The sequence below is a fragment of the Poecile atricapillus genome, chromosome 2, assembly GCF_030490865.1.
Source record: "Poecile atricapillus isolate bPoeAtr1 chromosome 2, bPoeAtr1.hap1, whole genome shotgun sequence".
NCBI lineage: Eukaryota > Metazoa > Chordata > Aves > Passeriformes > Paridae > Poecile > Poecile atricapillus.
Window position 1 is genome coordinate 35,386,383 of NC_081250.1, and position 23,493 is coordinate 35,409,875.

The following is a 23,493-nucleotide window of genomic DNA, read 5'->3' on the forward strand; positions in this document are numbered from 1 at the left end:
GTCCTTGTGTTCCAGCTGCTCTGTTAGTCAGGCTGAAAGGAGCAGAGCACAGGAGACAGGAAAGCTGGGAGTCTCCCTTTATTTTGGTGGTCTGAGTTGGTTCAAACTCAAACCACCACAGCTTACAAGGATGAGTCCTGAGAGGTGCTCAATCAGCTCCTGCTTCGAATGAACGCACTTTCTGGTGTCAGAAAACAAAACAACCAAAAAATTGCTGAATTTCTACCTTAGGGTTTCTTAGATATTTACACAGAATTAGTGTATAATTATGGAAGATCTTGAGCTCTATCAAACCTTATTTCTCCAGTCTGTGTCCCTGTGAGTCAGGCCCTCATCAAGCACCACTCTGATACAGCAGCACACCAGGTTTGTTTATCCTGCAGCATATATTGGACAGAAATATGGAGAAGGGAATGTCTGTATCTCATTAGGCATAAACTTGCTGCTATAAAAGTAGGCCATTCCACCACAGGGTTATTAAAGATCATGAATTCTTTGGCACCCATACCATGTTCCTGCTGAATGCTGCACAATTCCAGGATTTACAGGGTAGAACAGAAAAGCTTTTGCAGTGCTTGTTGATGCTTCTGCTTCTACTACCACATGACCAAGTCTGAAAGGATGGAACAATGAACAACTGGAGATTTCAGCTCTCAGGACCCTCTACTTTGGAGGCTGAAAAACATTCAGCTTCATGCACTAAAATACTCTTTGGGATTTAGTTCCAGAGCAGACCACTATCACAGTAAGTCAGGCTAAACAGATAAATAGCATTACACATATTAGCTATGCTTAAGGAAAGAAGAAGTATTTATCTGTGAAATACTTGCAAAGTGTGTCCCAAAGAGCTACTCTAATTCTGGGTATATTAAAATTGTTAGAAGCTTCCAGCCCTGCTGGAGTTTGCATGAGGCACGTTCCTGTCTCCTCCCTGAGAAGTGCAGGCATTAAGTCACAGAGTGTTCTCATACCTTGTTCCCTTCACCCAAAACAGCTGCCTCCAGCAAAGAGACACTGGGAAATGTCCAACAGGCACTGCTAGACACAGTGGATTACCAGAAGTACCTACTCCTGCCTCCCACCTGATCTTTGAGCAGATGTCTGTCTAACCGGGGTGACCAGCACCACCACCACCACCCATTGGTGCCTTCTGAAGTGTGTGCTGGAGCAGCAATCCCAGCACTGCTCTGTTCCCAAACAAGCCTGAGGTCCTGTCAGTGAACCCACTTACCACGTGCTGAGGAGGTGTGAGAAGCCTTCAGCAAAGCTGATGTTCACTAGTAACGCATTGTAATGCAGCCCATCATCTAATGGATATGAACAGTTTTATTAAAGCTTCCTGAGCCATTCCTGTCTGAGAGTGGAACAAAACCAAACCAGGACACAAGGATTTTTGACATAGAAGAAGTGGAGCTGAAATCCAGAGCTGCTTTAAACCACTCAGTCTGTGGACCAAAGTGGAACCAGAATTTGTGAATTTGTACTGATACTAAAATAGAAACTTCCTCTCTGAAACAGGAGGGGATGGTGTCTTTAAAGGACACTGCTCCTGGGAAGGATAACAGCCATAGCAACTCTCTGTGTGGGTAGGAGTAACGGCACACGAGTCAGAGGGGTTGGAAGGTTCCTCAAAAGGGATCTTGCTCCTTCAGGATTCACAGTGATTTTTCCAGGTGGATATCAGGATACTCTCCTTACCATGAGAGAAGCACATCAAAAGCACATCAAAGGAACAGCTGGAAAACAGAACCCTGAGTTGAGCTATCAAGAGGCATGGGAAGAGACTGAGGTGACACAATCTTCAGATCAGAGACCTTCACAATGCCCAGCTGGGCATAAACTCCAGATCTCAGGCAGATCTCAGCCAGTGAAATGAAAACCCCAAATATTCACAGGCAGAACTAAATTAAAATTATCACTCCATCAAGCTTTTAAAATCAACAACAACGAAAATACTTGAGTTACTGTGCTCTCCTTTTTCCCAGCCCTGGGAGAGCAGGTGTGGGCAACACAGGTCAGAAATCTGAGATAATAGTGGGACTCATACCAAATGAAGCAAACTCTTGGTAGAAGAGATTAGAAAGGTTGAATTCATTAAGACTTTAATAGATTAGGAACATTTTTAAGGTTTTTAGAAAATTATGCAGACAGTTTGAGTAACAAAGTTTGGCAAGGGACAGGAAATACATGACAGGATACATGAATCACTAGATTGCTTTAAAACTATTTAAGCCATCTAATCTATTCTTTTAACATAGAACACCTGAGATGTCAGATTTACGTCAGATCCCAAGTACAGAGAAGAAAACCTGCAAGTCTGTCCTTTGACAAGGCTTTAAAGCAGGTTTTGTTTTGTTCTGTTGTAAACCTGAATAGCAAGAGTTCTTGCTGCATCTACTGCAATTTTAATTAAAAAAAAAGATTGTAATTTTTCCTCTTTAAATATTTAGTGACACCATCAATGTGGAGACAGTTTGAAAGGCTCTTTAGGTTCTCTATTATTCAACTATGTTTACAGTTACATGGGGGAAAACTGTAAGACCTTTCCCAGTCTCAGCTTAAAAATTGCCAAAACAAAGCACAGAATGGAGTGAGCTAAATTTATCCTAATGTAAAATAACACACAGCACACCAGCGGAGCATGGATCATTTAATACTGCTTTATCTGAAGACAAATAATGTGCTAATGAGACTAGGATACCAGGTTGGAAAGAGCTGCAAGAAATCTTCAAGTCCTGTAAGCAGGCACAGTCATCTTTCCCTGTCAGGAAAGTTCAGTTGTGAGATAAGCTGGAGAATTTGAAAAATTTAGTCACGTTTGTAACTAATCTTCCTCAGGGAAAGGAAGACGAGAGAGTCTTGTGATCTTGCTGTGCTCTAGATGCCTGAACAACTCATCAAAATGCTCTTTCCAAGGCTGCCATTTCAGACCATTTTTCTCTCAGTAGGTCTACGAGGGAACAGAGACCAGGCTGGGCGCCTGGGTGACATTCACCACGTCCAGCCAGGCATTTCCCTCTCCTGTGAAGCAGTAAAATGAAGGGATCTTGTGATAAGGCGTACAGATTCTCATAAATACAGTAACAGGATAGTTTCTTAAGAATAGCCAGTTGTTTCATCATTAAAATTAATGCAGAGTGATACCTTTGCACTTAACATTTGAAAACATACCCATATTACAGTGAGCGAAACAAAAAGGCAATGCTATCAGCTAACAAAGAGGCCTGTGCTGTCTCTTCTCATTTAATAAAATATGACTGGAAAGAACCCACTAAGATCTTTGAAGCCCAGCTCCTGGCCCTGCACATGATCACCCCAAGGATCACACACACCACATTCCCAAGAGCATTTACCACCTCAGGTTTCAGTCTGTTAAGTGTGGAGCCCTGTGTTTTACAAATTCTTATCTTGTCCAATTCAGCTACACATTTAAATACAAAAAATGTTTTCCATTCCAATCAGAATTCTACTCAACTATCCTGCCAGCTTCTGCAGCACATTAAAGAGGATTATAAGGAAATCATCACCAATCACTGAGATTACTGCAAGAGGCAATAACTACCAATCTTGGATTTAAAGATTTGTATGAATTGGCTTGACCAGCTTTAAGAATTTAAATACTTATTTTTTTGTGATATTAATATCAATTTTACGAAGTTTGAATTCAGACTTATGGAATTTGTGTTAGAAGAAGTTTAAGCTACTTATTAAGAGATTAAAAAAGGCCCTTCTCTCCAAAGTCTAGTTAGTCTGATTCCAACAGGACTGGATTATCAGAATTTACAGTGGGAATCAATGCTTTTTAACCAAAAGTGTGATGGCATTTCTTTTGTGGATACATGCCATCAGCAGAGGCCCAGTGCAAAGTTGTGGGAGATGAGGAAGATCCTCCTGCTGCTCCTGCAGCTGTAGTCAGAGAAGCCCATGGAGCTGCCTCGCCCGCCTTGTGGTACATGGAGCCAAAGAGTACAACCTCCAGTTCTGCAGTACTGCTGTTTCCATAAACATTTACCCTTTTTATTTAGATTTCAGTTTTTTAAGATGTGAACTTCACTGATCCAAACATGGAATTGAGTAGTATGGGCTCCCTGCAGAGCATCTAGCACTGTTAAAAATGTTCCCTGATGGTGACAAACTTCTCACAAGAAATGCTAGCCAGTTCTTTGGGCAGCATTCACTGACGCTTCCCAGCTTTCTACACACTGATCCTCTCACCCAGTTATTGCAGGATCAACAACAAAACAACAAAAGGTCAGCACACTTTTTTTTTTTGCAAAAGAGAACCTCAGTTACCCAGACATTTGTGTTATCCCCAGCCAAACGCATTTAATGAACATTCTCTTATTTATTTTTTTAATAGTAGATATAAATAGAGAATGATATTCTGGGTTACTGCAGTAGTTGTTGGGTGTAAATGGGCAAGACAGGAAGGCTAATTGCTCTCAAAACCAGAATTAATTGGGTTGGAGAATCTGTAAACATTATCTCACGTGCCTTTTTAGTCATCTTCCCACAGTTCAGGTTAACAGCTTTGGGATCTTCAGTGCTCCTTTCAACATCTGTGTAAAGGTTAGAAGAAGCTAAACTTTGAAGTATTAATTTTTACATAGTAACTTCTTTTTCAACCAAACATTTGTTAATACTTTAGCCTGGCAGCTAAAACATAGACAAGTCAGAATTTTAAACAAAATAAATTACCAGGAAAAAAACCCCAAACAATTGCAACCAATCTAAGTTTTAAAAGTGCCTAGAATAAAAGCTCTGACATAGACTTATACAAGTATTTTGGAGACATCTAAGCATGAGAAGGCAATAAAAACTTACAGGAGGAAATACAAATCAGGACACAGAGATTTTATATGAAATTACACAAAAAAATCTCAATTGCGGTAGGGTCACCCCTAGGGGGAGACAGACCGATTCATCTTATCAGAATCCAGCATTTATCCTGCAACATGACACTCTAAAGTAACAGCTCAACTTATGAGATTAATATGAACTTGGCATTTTCTCCTGCAGAACATTTATCCTGAGAATGGAAAACCCATAAAACATCCCAGAAGTCAGAGTACACAGAAAGCTGAGCAGAGCCAGCTGCCCTCATTCCTTAAGTCCATCTGATTTTTTTCTCCTCCCCAGGACATAAAGGGTTTCTTTTATTCTAATATATTGCTTCAGTAGTCCAGCCAAGGCTCACTGCTCTCCCTTGGTGAAAATCCAAGAGATTGTTTGGATAAATGCTGTAAGAATAGCTGTGCAATATTCATCTGTGGAAAATCAGGAGGATTTCTTTTAGAAAAATGGAGGTTCCAACATAATTTTCTGGAAATGAATAGACCTCCAACAGAGGTATGAACATTTTTTATATTTAAACCTCCATCAGACACCATCATCATTATTTGCTTTTCAGAAAGAGGGAACCTGCTGTTTCTTGACCTCTCATTAAGGAAGTGGTCTCTGAGCACAGTAGCATGGTCTTTAAACGAATCACGTTCCATTTTTAGAATCAGACCATATTATAATAATAATCTCAATTATCAGTTACAGGGCACAATTACTATCCTACCCATACTGCCAGATAGTAATAGAGTTTTGTGGGTTTTTTTTTAACAAATACATGCAAATTGCAAGGTACAGGCTCACTGAATAAACTGCAATGATGAGATAGATGAGATACACAAATCATGTAACTACGAATTCCTAGGTGGACTTAAGAATTCACAATTAGGAAAGACAGATATTTAGCTCAAAAAAGTTCACAAAACCTAAGTCAAAATAATGCAATTTAATGCAGTGAGAAACATTTCCTCAAGAGGTGAGTAGCAACAAAATGAAGGGCACCATTTCTAATTGACATAAGGAAACAAACACATTCAACAACAGTTTTCTGCATGTCCCTGTATTCCATATCCAAATCTTTGACTTTTCAACAAACTAATGCCATCTGAGCTTTTCCTCCTCTGTCACCCAGGCACACAGTGGTCATGAACAGCTCAGCCTCTACTGCACTGCAACTTTTCTAGCAGGAGAGGAGTGTCCCCTGCTATAGTTTGTGCCCTATGGCTACAGACACCACACAGAGATAACAGGTCATCTCCAAGTCAGACAGAGGTTAGCGCAGATAATAAAAGTGTATTAATATCATCCTTTCACAGTGCTTCTGAATTAACATCAGACAGTTTCACAAACAGAAACATGCAGCTGTTACCTTTTAAATAACAGACACGCCACTTGGTGTTCTCATCAGGTTTCCCATAAGCTTTTGAGGAAAAAATGGGTCCATGTTGCTTCAGCCTTTGGATTTAAATGGTTGCAGTGAATCCCAAGACAGGCCAATATGGATGTTGTGAGTGCTGCCTGTGGCACAAACATCACTGCCACAGAGCCACACGTGAGAGATTCAGAGGGAAGGGAGCACAGAAATCACAACCTCCCTGAAATCCTCCAACTCTGCTCACAGATAAACAATCAACACAGGCACAAATGGTTAAGAAAGCAGTATTTATAAGAAAGCCTAAAGGAATAATGAAATAATGTAATATTTAAAATCACTTTAAGTAGCTCACCCTCACTTTAGAATTAAAATCCTGGCAAAGCCTTTGTGAAGATTTTATAAACTCCAACAGTTCAACAAGAGACTTTATCATTAATTCTTAGTATATACAAATAAATTATTCATTAGTAGAACTCACATTTGGGTTTTATTATACTCTGTAAAATATACAGGAATCTTGAAGTACTGAAAGAGTGCAGGTAAATACAGCATTCAAGCAGTCACTATTTCTATGTACATGCTCATTAATTCTTCAAAAACCCCACAAAATTATCAAATAGATCAAAATATTGTCCCATGTTTCCACATTATGTTCAGAAAAGCAGCTGTTAATTTACAATATCAAAGATTTCCAGTTTCACAATACAAAAAAAGGATAAAAATGAAATTGGAATCAGTTTGTAGTAATTTATTTGTACTTTGCCAGGACACGCAAGGATTCCTTGCATGTACATAAACAAATTCACTTGAAAAGTAACAGTTATAGTTAAAGCAGAGCCAAATAAAGTAAATTCATGTTTAACAGACAAAACTTCAGCTTACTTATGTCAGTTTTTCATTCTTCAGGCAATTAAAAAAACCCCACAGTAGTCTGTTATAAATTAAAAAAAAAATAAATTTGGGCAAGTCTGAACTACATTACAGGGACCTGTTTCTGCTGTTTATTTTCTAAATGGAGCACAACAAAGATACACAGCTCTTCCCACAGACCAGACACTGTACTTTTTTTTCTAATAGGGAAATATACTTTTAAATTCACCTCCCCTCCTCCCTCCCCCCCTCTGTAAATCTGGGATTTAAAAAAAAAAAAAAAGGTGACAGGGATATACAATTTGAATCTTACATACAAATTTATGTTGTAAGGAAGTAGATAAATTACTGAAAAGAACTCTCAGTCACAACAGGGTTATCAAGACATTTCAATTCAATTTTTTATGCAGTTTCATAGTATCCAAGTTACTTATGTATTTTTAAATTAAGAAAAATTCCATCCAAAACCCAAAAGTTAAAAAAAAAAAATCTCTAACTGTGCAACAATTACTTCTTCCCTCCCACATCTCCCACCCCTTCCTTCCCTTATTACACTGTACATTTTCACCCTGACTTCACCTTGTTAGCTGGTTTAATTTTAGTATTATAAAAGTATGACAGATAATTTTCATTTCACCTAAAAGAAAAAGAAAATAAAACTTAAAAGCACATCTGCTTTCTTTCATGGTACATTTAATAGTGTCGGAAGGCTTTCAGATGATTAAAAAAAAAATAAAATTCAACATTTAAACCCAAATCTAAGCTTCTTTTTCAGAAGTAATTAAGGTTTGGTTGAAATAACTTCTCAAATAACCTATTCCAGTTTTCACAAAAACGTATTTAATTAAAAAAATCTTTAAGTTATTTGGTCCTTTGGCAATTTGCAGCACAAACAATGCCTACTGTACCAAACTAATTTATTGCCTTCAAAATGGTTTTAGGTTTATTGAGAGCATTTGAATTTAGCATCCTTTGTCTTGTACAATAGTGTTGTTCATTTACACCAAGTTGGGTGCCCAGTCTGCAGGAATTACTCCTGGCACCAGAAACAGAATGGTAGAATAAAGTTAAATAAAACAGTTTTGACATTCTTTTTTTTTTCCTTTTCTTTCTTTTTTTTTTTGCCATGGATTCCAAGTACTTATTCAAGAATTTATGCTTCTTCTGCAAAATATGCTCTTAAAAATCTTCCTAGAGTCTCACAGATTTTTTTTTTCTTTAATACGCAACCACAATAAAAAACATCTTCTCAAAGGTGGGTCCTCCTTCTGAATTCAAACAGCAACAGCTTTCTTATAGCTGACAAGTCTGACGTTCCAGCGTGAGGGTTCACTCAGACCTACAAAAAGTATCTTCTAATAGGTCTCAGAATCTGAGTCATTGAGCTCGTCTTCTTCTGTGTAGGGGTAGCCACCTTCCCTGCCAATATTGTTGAAAGTACAATAGGAGCTGTGGTCACTCCTCATGATTGGCAAGGAATCGAAGGTGACAGTTTTTGAGGTGTTGGTGTAATGATTAATGGCATTGAAGGTGAGGGAGGGCAATGTGCTGCTCGATGAAACAGGCATCATGGTGGCCAGGATGAGAGCCAGGCAATCGGCCACGTCCTTGTTGGGTGCGCAGGCCAAAGCTGGCGTGTAACCTACAAATCAAGAGGAAACAAAACCTTCATTTAAAATAAAGACAATGTACAATTTTCTCCAAGTTCATACAATCTGTCAGCTGCAAAAGTATTTTATATTGCTTAGTTCTGCACTGTTTAAAAAAAAACAACAAAAAAAAAGAAATAAATGCATTATCAATTAGTATTTTTAAACTTCTGGTTACAAAAACATTCTTGAAATTAATGGGCTTTGCAAAAAAGATGTAATTGTTTTGTTAAGCACAGCCAAACACTCTAGGCCAGTGAGAAAAGCCCAGATCTGAAAATGGTGAGGAAGTCACCTGGCTGAGGACAGACAGCTAATAGCAGCCAGCAGTGATAGGTGATGGCATTCACTACAGAGCTACTGTAGAAACTACAGCTCAATGTTTCTTCATCCAGAAGCTCCACCATAGCTCTTCATCACAGACAGGTATTTTAATAACACTGTGCTATCTCAGTAACAAGCTGGCTAAAGGATCAAGGCCAGTCAGTTGAAAAGGCAGAGTATAATTATACTTTATTACAATATTCAATAATATAAATTATGAAACCAATGCCCAATTTTTATTTGCACGGTATCAATTAAGAAATCCAGAGAAGTTTGAGGACATGTCAGCTGGGTTGGCAGGCTAGAACTTGCAGGGACACCTCCTGGTTGTCCAACTAAACTTCTGCCAGGCATTGGTGCTGTGACAACCCTCAAATGCAGGAGGTCTTGGCCTATGGAATGATTTGCAGTCAGGTCACATAGCTGTGAAATCTCTTCTGGGTTTCTGTGGTTCTAATAATCCTCCACCATTGTTCCTTCTGCAGCTTTTCCTTCTCTGTGTCCTTGCCTCTACTCATTCAATTGTCAAAAAAAATGCTTCTAATTCTCCTCAGCGGAGATCTGTGCATTGCTCCTGTCTCAGGCTTCACCATTCACACAATGCCTGAGGGTGAGTTCTGGCACAGGTCTTGGTGCATCTACAGCACACCAAAGGACTGCGCTTGGTGGTGCCACTGGCAGCTCTAAAAGCAGGGCAGTCTCTTAAGTACAACCACAAATCACAGCTAGTTCTGCTGCCAAGAGCAGGACAAGCTCCCCTCCCCGGCTCCACTCAGCAGCATGTTCCCAGGTCATCCTGCAGTATCTGTGTGGGACACAAATGCCCACAATGTGCTCAGTAGGAAGACTCATATTCAGGCACATTTGGGAGTCGGAAGTCCTGCACTACCCCAAGGTCCACAACTTTAAAGTGTACAACATCCAAGTAAAAAGCACACAAGTAATTTTAAATAATAGATAGCTTTAACGCAAAGTGCATCATAGACTTCTATCCAGAGTTTAGAAAGGCAGGGAAAACAACGCAATGCTCATTCTACCAGCAAGTGCTTCAACTACTTCAAAAGAATCATCTTTATTTTAGAAGTAGGTCCAGATCAAGTTTTAGGATAGAGCTCAGGAGCAACTATTGTATTGTACAATTGCATGTAAGTATTAAACCAGTAAGCGCATTATGGAAAATAACTGTAGCTAGAAATTAAGAAAACAACAAGCAAGGGACAGTCTTGCAGTTGAACTATTATTCGCTCAGGACAGACCTTGTGCTTGATGCTTTGAACAGAGCAAGACAAGAGTCCCTGCCCAAAGGAGCACACAATCCAAGGAAACACAGATAAGTCAAGCACAGAACGCACCAGCTGACCATGCGATAGGGCCGTACAGAAGTGCAGCGCAGCGGATGTTTTCATTGTTAGTAAGGTACCACAGCACTTAAACAGCTCAGAGTTAACAGTGACAGTCTGCAGAAGAGATACATTTTGAGAGGATTCAGAAGCAAGGGCCAGAGCTCGCCACACCTGGATCATGACTGCATTTCAGGCATGTAAGGCAGAACAGAAGGCTCAGAACTGATACTCAGATGCACACCATTTAATATCTACAGTTGCTGGAGGTTGTATGAAGGTAAGATGACACACAAAGTAAGTTTATTCAAGCTGGTCATATTCAACACCATTTCTTTCACTAATGTGACTTGATTAAAGTTCAAAGAAGAAAAACAAGCAGTCATCTGCTATTTTTAAGGGTTTTATTTGTTTTCCCCCTTCCCCCCTCCCCGCCTTTTAAAGACTTCTAGGGTCTTGAATACTCATGTTCCTTCTGGAGCAGAGCATCCCAGTTCATCCTAAAAAAGGTCAAAAAATACTTGCTTCTGTTAAAAGTTCTCTGTTCTCTAAAAACTGTGTTTATAATTAATATACAATTGTAAGTCTTGAGCTCCTGGCTCTCATAAGCAGGAATGGAATACCCCAGTTTTATTCCTGCCTTAGACATAGCAAGATGAAGTAACTGCTTACACCACGGAAGACTGACATCTGTGTCTTCCACCATATTAACTTATATTAACTCCACTATATCAAATTCAAATGTATAAGAACAAATTGTAATTTTATATCATTTAACTGCAGAGTGAGAATTCATAAGTCAGGGAAACAGCAGATATAAATACTTTATACTTCCTTTGAAAATTATATTGGTAAATGAACTGTCTCCACTGAAACAAATACTCTTAACTCAGCTCTCCTGTAATGGTCCCCATAATCTGCACTTGTACCTGCATAAGGCTTCACAGAAAAACAAAATATTTACTATCCTCATTTGTAGATGGGGCAATAGAAATAGAGAGAGTTGGGGTAGCATCCTTACACAACAAAAAACAAGAGCCTGCATGATGCACACTGACTAAAGGCTGGGGCTCCCCCTGCCCAAAAACAGAGCTGATCCCTTCCCTGGGGCTTGAAAGTTGCCAGGAAGGCATCTACAAGAAAATCAGAGGGTTATTAATGTGGTCAGTGCAATGAGATCAACTGAATGAGGTATTAACACTGGGAAAGAGATGAGAATCTGAGGCACAAATCATCTTATAAGCACTTAAGAGAAAAATTCCTTCCAGAAAACTAGACATCTCCAATATAAACTAAAATACAAGTTAAATAGTCAGGAAAAAAAACAATACAAAACAAACAAACAAACAAAAAAAACCCCTGAAAAGTTGGTTGAGTGACAAAATAAAACTTCATATGGTGTCAAATAAAAGAAAAAGCTAATAATTTCTTTTAAGACAGGCAAATTTTCATTAATAACTTCCAATTCAACAGAATTTTTTTAGATGAAGGCAATGGCAGTTTCATCATGACCGGTGAGGAAAAATGGGAAAAAAAAAAAGATAATAAGAACTGATACAGGACTGAGAATGAACCCTCAACAGAACTTCTTTGGGGAAGTATACTGGACATTTAATTTGCTGTTTCAACTGCATTTAATCTATTAAGAACCAAGAAGATTACTTTTTTCTACTGATATTAGTTCTTAAACAAAAATGACCTCACCACTTTAAGAGATGCTCTATGACAAAAGCAGTGTGATTTCAAATTCAGAATTTTAAAAATCTTATAAACTATTTATAAACTGAAATGCAGGTAACTGGAATGATGCTGGCTTTTTTCAAAGCTCGTTTTTCAATAATGAACTATACCTCAGATACAACAGCAGAAGACCCAGTTTATACAGCTATAGATACAAATAGAGACCGTTTGCAAAAAGTGAGCATAGTTTTTACAGGAAAAGACAAATTATAAGACAAAAAGTGGATCATCACTCCATAACAGCTGAGGCTCTGCTGGTTACATGATCCATATATCAAGACAGGCTTACATGTAAAATATTGAAACTTTCTAAAAAACTAAACTGCCGTATCATCTAATTCTGTATGAAATACCAATCTTGTTTGGTAGATCACTGAACTTATCTGGACTACACTAAAGTAAGAGAATGTCAGTTTTGTGATCCAAAATATTCCACTGCCTAGTTCTTCAGTCAGAAAAAGAATTCATCAAGGCTGCTTGCTATATTCTCAAGGCTGCTTAAAATTTTATAAACAAAGCAACTACTATTAGAAAGAACCACAGTGAGGAAAAATATTAGATGGTGCTCAGACTTACTTTAAAATTTAAAATGTGAGCAGAATTAAAAAGATATTTAGATCCCCAGGCTTCTGGGTACTTTGATACAAATGTTTTTCCTCTGTTATGTCAAAGATCCATCCTAACAAGGGACTGGCTGGCTGTATATGAGAAGCTCACAAAAATGCAAATGTCTCCAATCAGCATACATGTAATAAGAAACAAAAATAAAAAAGATACATTTTTCAATCTTTTCAGGGAGTTTCTTCTGGTGCTTACTCTTGTGCCCTATTTTAGGCAAGGAATGATTTTGGAATCACCCATGTCACTTTAAGCAGTGTAATTTGAGAAACACACAGAGAAAGTCACAGTGAATATGGAAAGAGGAAAAATTTTCCAAGCTGGAAATATAATTAGAACTATAAATTAGGCATGTCACTTTTGGAATAAAAAACAACAAACAAACACAAACGAAGCCAAAAAGCAAACAATCCATTGCTTCTCTCCTCCCCAGATCCCAACTACTGCTTTCATGGCATAAGAGGCAAAGCCTTGTATTTTCAAAAGCAGAGTTTCAAAGATCCACAGATATCTTACAGGAAAATATGTGAATTAGTCAAAAATTTAATTTTCTTTTGTTCTTACAAGATGCAGGATTTATTCTCGTGATAAAGCAGTTACTTCTTACTTCTATGTGCCAAAAAAATCAGAAGAGCCAGAAGCTTGAGAACAGTAATTGTGAGCTGTAAATCATACTAGCTTTTAAAAGCTAACACCAATATACCTATGGTGACAAAACGAATAGCAATTCAATCCAGCTTCTTAACAGCTGAAAGTTATATTTTACCTTGAGCATTATGTTTTTCTGACCATTTTTGGTATGCCAAAGCTAGTGCATTTATAGGTGCATCATAAAACTATTTTTATAGTGCATCATAAAACTACAAATGCAAACCAAACAGTTCTGTGCTGTGACCTGTACAGTTCTGAAAGTTTTCACTCTCCCTACACTTCTGCTGCTTTGCTAAAATGATCCACCACCAACGCATTTTTTTCTGTGAGGGCAACCTACTGCAAGGCTTATCTGAAGTTTCCAGAGATACTGCTTTTCAGGGAATTGAGTTGAGAACCACAGTTCCTTACAGGGAAATAAAGTTAGATTTTTCTTACCATTTTCATCTACAGCAAGTACACTTGCTCCCTTCCCTAAAAGCTCTTGAACTACAACCGTTAGTCCATTTCGAGCAGCAACATGCAGAGGTCTGTGAAGACAAGCAAACTCATATATAATCCTTAGAACAAGTCATTAAGTAAATAGGTAGCTTGCATCTAGTTAAACGTATTACTTATACTTCTATGTTATTTACATATTACATAAATATTTTAGATGTAATAACTAAGATTAGAAACTCAGAAAATCTCTTTTCTTATTGCAAAGAAACTCTTTAATACCAATTGTGAACTTTCTTCTTTCTGTGGCAGTACACAGTGAGGAAGCAGCTGCTAGTAAAGATGCGCCTGCTTATGGACTTTATCATGTTAGAAAGTCAGAAACACTTGGCACCCTTTTGTTGATAAATCCCCCACTCAACTGCTGTAACAGATACTGTCACATCTGAGAATTACTGCGTATCACTGCCATCAGTCACTGGAGCTCTAACAGCAGAATGGCAGTCGTTTGCTGCTACATAAAAATGCTCACAAGAGATGCAGAAGGACTTCATCCATCTGCCTTCTATAAACCACTATATTCCATTGTGATTAGAGATGAAAAAATATTTCACAGTATAATGCATGAAACAAGAAAAGCAGATTATTTTTCAAAACCTCAAACTACTAACCATAAATCAATTTTGTGGACTTGTTCTATAAAGGAAAGTGTAGCTTTATCTCAAATATTCTAATTATATCTTTTTCAAATGCAACAGTTTTTCAAAATTGGTTCCCACTGGCTTAAATAAAACCTTACCATCACTCAGCAGGAAACAAAATAATCAGCTTACTCCCCTTCTGCTTTATATTGCTCTTCATTCACACTAAGATTCCTGAAGTTGTTTGAATTAACTATAACCTATATTTTAAGCTGGAAACAAATGCCTTAGATATCAGAAATGCAAAAGATACAAACAGGAGCAGCTGTATCTACGGTGCTTACATTAAAACATTAAAAATTCAAGAACAACCACACCAGACAGATATACTGAAAAATGTACTGTAATTAAAATAATTTTTATGCAGATATAATCAATTTTAATGCTTATCTTGCCACAAAGAAGGACTTTGTTTAAGCTGTTCAGACGGTCAATTTAGTTATTAAACATTTGCTAAAGCAGTAATATTTTAAACAACTGTTAAAGCACTTCATGGAGGTGCAAATGTGTACCTATTTTATCCCGTGACATCTCTTGATCAAACTATTTGAGCCAAGGCATGTGGGTGGAATTACATGAGCCTATGGTAGCATACTTTCCCACATCTGTTCCCATCTCCTTTTTGCTTTTCCTTCTCCCAAGACATCCCTGCTTAAAGCCAGAAATGAGGCAATCAATCCTTTCCTGCTTTCTGGTTATTTCATGCTGCCTGAGGTGCACCATGGTGAGCAGCAAAAGCAAAGGAAGAATTATTGCTATTTTAACTCCTTAATTCAAGCTGGTATCAGGGAATACTTGGAGGCACTGTATGAGCTTGAATAGGGCAAGATTCTAAAAGGGATGTAAGGCCAGAATAATATGTGAGTTGCTTACAAGTCCCAGTGTAAGATGTTTTGTTTTTTTGTTTTTTTTTCTGGAAATGGACTGTGATAGCATTACTGAAGCAGTCTAATAATTAATGTGCGTAACTCAGCTATATGTCATGTGTCAAGTATTCCCTGTAACACAAATGCATTCTGTAAAAGGAAAAAATGCAGAAGAGTCATTTTAGTAGCCTATCCTGATTGGTATGACATACCATACATTTCTAAGGTTTCCTTCTGATTTAGGCTAACCAAATAGATTTAATTATCCTTGAGAGATGATCTTCAGGAAGGTTTAAGAATAGTGTGTTCTCCATGATATATAACAGAAAATAATGCTTTATTCTTGAAACATGAAACAGAAAGCATGCTGAAGAATAAAAGCACACTTCTGGCAAGAAACTGGGTAATTTTTAAAATAGAAATATCTCAGTTTACAGGTAATCTCAGTGGATTGCAGTAGCTCCACACAGGAATCACAATATGTAAGTTTTATTTATCATCCTATTCATCCATAAGAAAAAGAAAATCTAACACTTTAAATATGAACAAAACACCATTTCAATTCCAAGCTGGTTCAACTCTTGGTACCTATTAACAATTTAAATTAAATCAATCTGAACAAAAAATTCTGAAAAATATCCCTCTTTATGAGCAAGATACACACCAAGAACTCATCTTTCAAACACCCTTCCTGCTGATACGTACGTTTGCAAGGCTGCATTGGTGGCGTTGATGAGGTTTCTATCCGTAATCTTCTCCAGGATTAACAAGGCACTAGTTTCATGACCCTTAACACAGAACAAACATCTGTCACCTAACAAATATTCTTCACAAATTACTTTGAGTGTTTTTTCAAAGTAACAATACTTTTAAACAGTGCTTGATAACACAAAGCTCCGTACTGGTAAATCAGACCGTGCACACACCTTGCTGCAAGCCAAATGGAGTGCTGTGTTCTTAGAACTGTCTTGCAAAGTCAGATCAGCCTTAGCGCTGCTAACCAGCACCTCTGGGGAAATAAAGACTTGTATTAACTAAAAGTATATTCTTTAAAATCTAAATGACAATATGAAAACAGAATTCTGACAAAATATATTCCCTAGAATGTTAACTGTAAGGATACTTCACCCACAGTAAGATTAACAAAGCTAAAAGCAGAAATACATAAAGCTTTCTCTTTACCAACTGTATTCGTCTGTCCATTTTCTGCAGCCATCATTAAAGGTGTTTTCCCAGAAGAATCTACAGCATTTACTTGAGCACTGTGACCAAGCAGAAGCTGTAGACACTCAACGTGATCTGTAAAAGCTGCTGCATGCAGAGGAGTTCTACAACAGATCAAAAGACAATATGGCCATGTTCAGCCATGCTTTCTGCTGTATTCAAAGGGGCATCTCTGGCTGTGATCCTACAAATGAAAAAGACTGCAGTCTCTCCCACTGATCCTTTGTAATCAGTATTGCTGGAGTTGTGACTGCTACCTTTGAAAAGTCCTTTTCTAGTTTTAACTAACGCCACCCACGCAGTTTATAATAGAGATCAAATCTGATTCAGAAAAAACAAAATATGCATAAAACTCTATCCACAAAGTGATAAAATTTAAAACATGCTCTAAGTTGCCTGTATAATAAAAGCCAATTCAAGTTTACTGAATCAAAACAGGATTTAAAAAATCTAAAACTTATATCTAGCACAGAATAAACCAGAAACCTTCAAAGAATAAAACCGAGGGAATGAGGAATTAACATTAAGTAGCAAATACAAAACCCCCAAACGACTGAAGAATTTAGCTCAGCCACTGTATGACATTACAAACATTCTGTCTGCATTTACACTCTTACCTTCCTTTAGAATCTGTTGAATTTACAATACCGGCACCTAGTGTATCAATTAACATTTCTGCAGCACCTTCATTGTCATTTATCCTATAATGAATTAAACAGACTGTTATTTACAGAATGATAAATCCTTTGTTAAATACAGCAATGAAATTTATGAAGAATAATTTTGCACTTCCTTACACAGCACAATGCAAGGGACTGAAAGAATTTCCTTCCATTTTCTGAAAAACTTCCTGTTCCAGGAGCAGCTCTACACAACTGTCGTGACCTAAAGCAAATGAAAGAGTTATGTATTGAAAAGAAGGGAAAAGGTTTAACTTTTTACAGCTTACTATGAAAAGTATGTATCTCAATTAGGTTAAGCAGTACTGTATTTGAAAGTTTCAAAGAAAGACTGGTTTTATTAAACAGGGTTACATTTAGGAACCAATACATTCTTAGACTCCTGAAAATCAAACTGACATGTAATACTGAAAACCTAATGAAATTTATAAGGTATCTCATGCTGTCTAAAGAACATCTAGAATATCTAATTTAATTCTTTACACCTCTGCATTTCAAATTATTCTGTACATTGTCTCCATGAAAACAACTCCACCATTTGAGCTTTATTTTTGTTCCACATTTAGTTGAAATTATCACCCAGCTGCATTAGCTCAGTAGTTATTCACTTAATAATTATCCGTGTAATGTAGGTTTAATCTCTTACTTCTTGATTTTTCTCTATCATGTAATTCAGAGATGAAATAAAAAATAACCTCTACTATGTTCTAAATGAACACACAGAACAAAATCTTCAGCAAAAGAATGATTTTCCTGCATTTTAAGGGCCTCTCTCACTCTCAAATCCATGAAAAGTATTAGAGAAGAAAAAACTAAATTTTTATTGAAACACTTTTATATACTTGAGTTTCTTATGCCTACCACAGTTGATAAGAAGCAAGTTTAAAAAGAGACTTAATCTGAAACCATTCCTCCCTAAGGAAGTTATTTTTTTGGGATGTGTGGCACATTTCTGTTCAAAGTATTATGCTGAATTTCTTTAAGGACTCCTTGAAGCATAAAACTAAGATAGTATATGACAAAAATGTAGGACAAAAGTAAGCATATCATATATTACATATCATATATTCCTCTTCAGAATATCAGGTCTGTCATTTTCTCTCATTCACTGAAAGAGGATGGACTATATGTAGCTTTTGTAAGTATTAATATCTTCTACCCCAATATCAACAAATAGATTCAGAGCTGTATTTTAATGCATTTTACCATTATAGCAGGCCCAGTGCAGTGATGTATAGCCGTGATTGTCTGCCATTGCAGGTGCTGCATCCACAGAAGTAGCTGACTGCAGGAGAGCTCCCAGAACACCTGTATGGCCACATGCAGCTGACAGGTGGATGGGGGTCCGTCCCCTACAGTCCCGTAGTAAGGACTTAGCACCATGTTGAAGCAATGCTTCCACACACTCCTCGTGCCCAGTAACTGCCTGTGAGAGGGAGACAGGAAAGGGCCAGTTTGAAAATATTAATATATTTGTATACAAGGTGTAGAACTAAAGCAAGCAAATCTTGGACAAATTCTTGCATTTTTAAGGCATAACAAAATAAGCAAAATAAGTTACTATTTTTATTCCTGAAAACAGCCATTCTGTTGGGACAATAGCGAAGTATTATAATAATTATGACAGAATATTTTCTTGGAATAACACTGAATGAATCACTAATCTCTAGGGCTCATTCAATTGTCTTATCTGGCAGACACTAAGTATTTGGCATGTGGCACACATCATGCTTTTCTTCCTTCCATTAACACTACCTTCCCCCTAGCAAAAAAACTGTACTCTAGGTCCTCTCCACTCAACACCTGACAGCAAGATTAGGAGGTTCTAGAAGTCCAAAGGATTTCTGAGGGTAGATAGTAAACAGGCAGAATCCATTTTTTGAATGCAACTAAAAATACAATTAAAAATAAAAATAGTAAGATAAGAATAACGAGAAATTCATTAAAACTACATATTAAGACTTTATTTTAAATTAGCGGATAGGAAACTGGAAATGAGAGAAAGGGATTATTCTCTTACCCCTCTATGTAATGCTGTCCTTCCCCACTTATCTTTGGCATCTACATTTGCTCCTTTGTTAAGGAGTGAATAAACGCAGTCAGTGTGCCCATTGAGAACTGACAACATCAGAGGAGTCCTTAGCAGAGACAGAAATAAAGTGTAAATTTAACTTGGAAATTTAACAGACTAGCATTCAGTTCAAGTATAATAACTGCTATCCTTCCAATCAACACTGTTAAGATTTACATCATCAATGACCTTCCATTCATTTGCTTTTTAGATTAGGGAAAAGAATGTAACATGCCCCAGTTCAGAAGTCCTGACTAAATAACTAGAATCCATTTTCCCAGCATTTGGGCAGTAAGACACATTTCAGTTTCCTCCCAATTGAACAGGAACATTTTTCACTCTCATCTTTATGTTTATTGCAATAATTTCCTCAAAGTTAAAAATAACTACTGTAAAATACTTGGTTTTTTCTTTTACGAGATGCAACAACTTGTGTAGAATAGAATGCCCATCATTTAAACTCACTGTCCATTTCCATCTTGAATGTCCACTGCATTCTGTGGTTCTGCATTTCCTATCAGTAGCCGCAAACATTCTGAATGACCATTTGTAGCTGTAAAACATTATAAAAATATGGGGTTTACATTAATTGCCTTTGAGTAGTAAGCTCAAATAGAATGGCAACCTATCTGCTCAGACTAAAACCCATTAGCTTGAAAACCCACTGTACAGCTTTACCATTGTTATAACTTAAAATTAAAATATGAACACTAGAAAATAATTTTAGAAATCAGGTGTTCTCTACTGTACAGTATTAGAAGCAACTGATTGCAACTATCAATTGCCAATAGATTTTTTTAAAATGTATAAATGAGGTTGCATGTATTAAAAGTAATTGGAACATATGCTTATACAACATACTATATTATATTATATATTATATTAAAATATAGGAATTATACAACATACTATATTATATTACATATTATATTAAAATATAGGAATTAGCATAATTTTTGCTTGTTTTAAGGCACCGGTAAACACATACCTAGCAAATTATAGTCAGATTTTGTTAGCAAGTGTAGTGTGTGCATAGTTATAAAATAATGGAAATCACATTTAGAAAGGGGAAGGAAATGTAGTGCATAGATGTAATAAACCAAGCAGTTAAAAAAAAAAAAGAAAAAGAGCAAACAGAAAATTGAGAAATCTCATTTATATGCAACTCATGAAAGATAAATGATTGCTTCTTGGAAGGGAAATTATTTCTGAACTACAGCTGCAGTATTCAGTCCACACAAGCACAGCAGCAATTCATGTTTCTGTAGCTGACAGACATGCTAACAAAAAGTTAGGAAAGCTCAATCAAATAGAAGAATGCAGTTTGTGCTCATGGACAACAAATTAAGTGGTGAGAATGGCAATGTTTTGTACATAATGCTCTTTGTAACTGCAACACTTCTGTAACACCATTACTATGAATGTCAAATTTAATAAGACTATTTTTAATGTAAGGAAAAAGATAAGATCCATAAAGATAAAATCCATAGTGTGGATTCTAGACTCAAAGAAAAGCAGGCCTAGAAATTCCTTTTCTAGGAAAGTCAGCAAGAAAATACTGCAAAGGGCTGCCGTTATTTTGAAAATACTCAGGAGTCGTTTAAATCCCTGGAAAAAAAATCAAAGAAAATTTTCATGTCTTTTCTCAAACTGCCAAAATTCTCTAAGACTCCAGTAATTTTTAGAAGCATTTTAGTGCAAAGACAGGCAAGGCAATTTGCCTATCTAAATTTGGGCCTGCAGTTTGGGCTGCGTGAGAGACGAGGAGAGAATCAGGGACATGTCACTGACACCTGTCAGCACAGCCAGTTGAACGGACAAGGACAGTGCACCCTTCCACAGGGAAGTGTGGAACAGCACTCCTTGGATTCCACTGGTTTATTGGATTAATATTGGTTCCTGCCTACAACTCTTTTGCAACAGGTTTCTCAGCACAGCATGTACCTTTAAAGTCGTCCTCTGTTCCTAAACATTACTTCTTAGAACATTCATGACAGAGACTTCTAAACAGATTGTCCAATTGAACAGTCAAAATTTTAGAGGTTAGTGGCTAGTACATACCTGCAGCATGAATTGGGGTCCTCTTTATGACATAGTCTTTCACCAAGATTGATGCTCCCTGATTAATGAGCACATCTACACATTCCACATGTCCCTTAAAGGCAGCAAGATCCAGTGGTGTCCTTCCATTGTTATTCCTCACATCAAGGTCCAGCAGTGACTGTACCAGAACTTCCAGAGCTTGATGGTGGCCATGATAGGCCTACAATAATAAGAAAACTCTTCAATTTTCCCACCCTTAACATTTTTCCCTTTCTTGCCAGAACTATATAAATGAAACTGTAAAGAGACTGTTCTTATTTTAGCATGCGGAAGAGCAACTGATGCAGCACATAAGTAGTTACAACAGTTAGGACTAATTTAAAAAAGCCCAGTTTCAGTAAGAGGGTTGGGGTTTTTTTCGATTTTATCTTTTCAGTCAGCAACTGAAACTACTCTCAGAAAGTCATCTGTCTTCAATCTGCATAAATAACAGTATTCTGACTACTGCACATTTCATCACTTTATGTTGTAGTTACATCATCCTCAGATTATTTCAAGTGAGGAACATCAGCAAACTTAAGTAACTCCTTTTAGCTTTTTATATAAAATATTTTTTAAAAAAGCACCTGTAATAAGAATGAAATAGCTTTCATTTACCACTATCAAAGATTTTTTTTTTACTTTGTAGAGAAATATATATATATATTTATGTTCTGCATGAAACTATTTGCAGAAAGTATAGTATGTTTTTTCAATTGCTTTAAATGCAGTGAAAAGATCAAAGCTACACATTGAGCTGGTTACTCTATATTTTGAATATTTTTGTAGACAGAATTTCATCACTGTCCTACACTATTCCTTCTGCAAATCTTTCTTAAGAGTATCGAGGACAAACATTTCTCATACTAAACAATTATGAGAATAAAACAATGTAATTATTAAAAATGTCATAATTACTTATAGAACAAGCCTTATACAAGTTCCATCAGCACAAATTTTAATTAGAAGATTCCACATGGAAGTTGTTTCATGAAGCGAATTCCAAGAGATGTGCAAAAATCATCCTGTATACCTCATTCAGGAATATTAGTACACATGTTTGCATTTTGTTTATTAACCTATTTTGAAAAAATCCAGAATAAATAAACCTGTGCAACAACTGTTTGCTACCAGATGAGCTGTCACCACTAAGGAACTGAGAACTTACAGCTAAATGCAGTGGACTTATAGGCGCTCTGTTGTCCGAGTCATTCAGCATGTCCGTACCTGATGTTTCCATCAGCTTAGAGAGAGAAGGTCAGAGTGAGTGCAAAAACCCCTCGCCTCTGAAAACACTCAGCAATAACTGCTACAGTTTCCCATATACACAGATTGAAAAGCAAAGGAGAGAAAGTAGGAAGAATAGTATAGGATTACAGATGTCCTGATCTTCCTTTTAGAGATCCTTTTAGAATTTGAATCAACTGCAACACTTCCCCATATTCACATTCCAACCCCAGTAGTTCGATTTTGCATAATAATGCAATAATTAAATCAGAAACTAAACTAAAATTACTACTTTTTCCTGAAGTAGCAATGTGAAAGATGAATATGAAGGGAAGACAAGGACAGGTGACAGCAGCAGCAGGAAAACAAACCCCAAACATCAGCCAAGTAAGCATTTTGATTAGGTGAAAAGTCAGCAGAAAACAATATGAAAGATCAGAAGGCAGGATGGACTTCTCAGAACATGAAAACATTTCTCAGAGAGAAAAAATGGACTCAAAAAAAGCAAAAGCATTAAAACATTAAAATATCTATGTATATACATTTCTATTTGTGACTTTCAGATGTGTTCTAACTTCTGGGTCTTTTCAAGACCATATTTAATTAAGTACATATTTAATTAAGTACATATTTAATTAGTAGAATTAAAACATTTGAGGTGTTTAAAGAACATCAAATACATTCAAATAACATTTTCATTATCACTTCTATATCATGGTCATCCAACTGTTTTAAATAAAAAACACATGGCTTAAAAAATAATTTCCCGTTTTAAAATTATAGTCCAATTAAATCTAA

General features: G+C 36.8%; 1 protein-coding gene across 4 annotated transcripts in view; it reads right to left on the reverse strand.

Annotated features, from left to right (window-relative positions):
* Window positions 1-6,671: 6,671 nt before the first annotated feature.
* Window positions 6,672-23,493, reverse strand: part of ANKRD28 (ankyrin repeat domain 28) — a 120,615-nt gene continuing 103,793 nt past the window's right edge. For 3 of the 4 annotated variants that reach the window (XM_058831009.1, XM_058831008.1, XM_058831006.1), the window contains 12 exons: window positions 22,637-22,711; window positions 21,448-21,649; window positions 19,852-19,939; window positions 19,336-19,453; window positions 18,522-18,741; window positions 17,433-17,520; window positions 17,253-17,336; window positions 16,594-16,739; window positions 16,338-16,420; window positions 16,117-16,199; window positions 13,845-13,936; window positions 6,672-8,726 (listed from right to left, as the gene is read on the reverse strand). In XM_058831009.1, the coding sequence (XP_058686992.1) occupies window positions 8,440-8,726; window positions 13,845-13,936; window positions 16,117-16,199; window positions 16,338-16,420; window positions 16,594-16,739; window positions 17,253-17,336; window positions 17,433-17,520; window positions 18,522-18,741; window positions 19,336-19,453; window positions 19,852-19,939; window positions 21,448-21,649; window positions 22,637-22,711 (1,566 nt within the window). In that variant the 3' untranslated portion in view covers window positions 6,672-8,439. Of the gene's footprint in view, window positions 8,727-8,746; window positions 10,898-13,844; window positions 13,937-16,116; window positions 16,200-16,337; window positions 16,421-16,593; window positions 16,740-17,252; window positions 17,337-17,432; window positions 17,521-18,521; window positions 18,742-19,335; window positions 19,454-19,851; window positions 19,940-21,447; window positions 21,650-22,636; window positions 22,712-23,493 lie in introns of those variants that run through there. The other variant, XM_058831010.1, reaches the window with a different exon arrangement.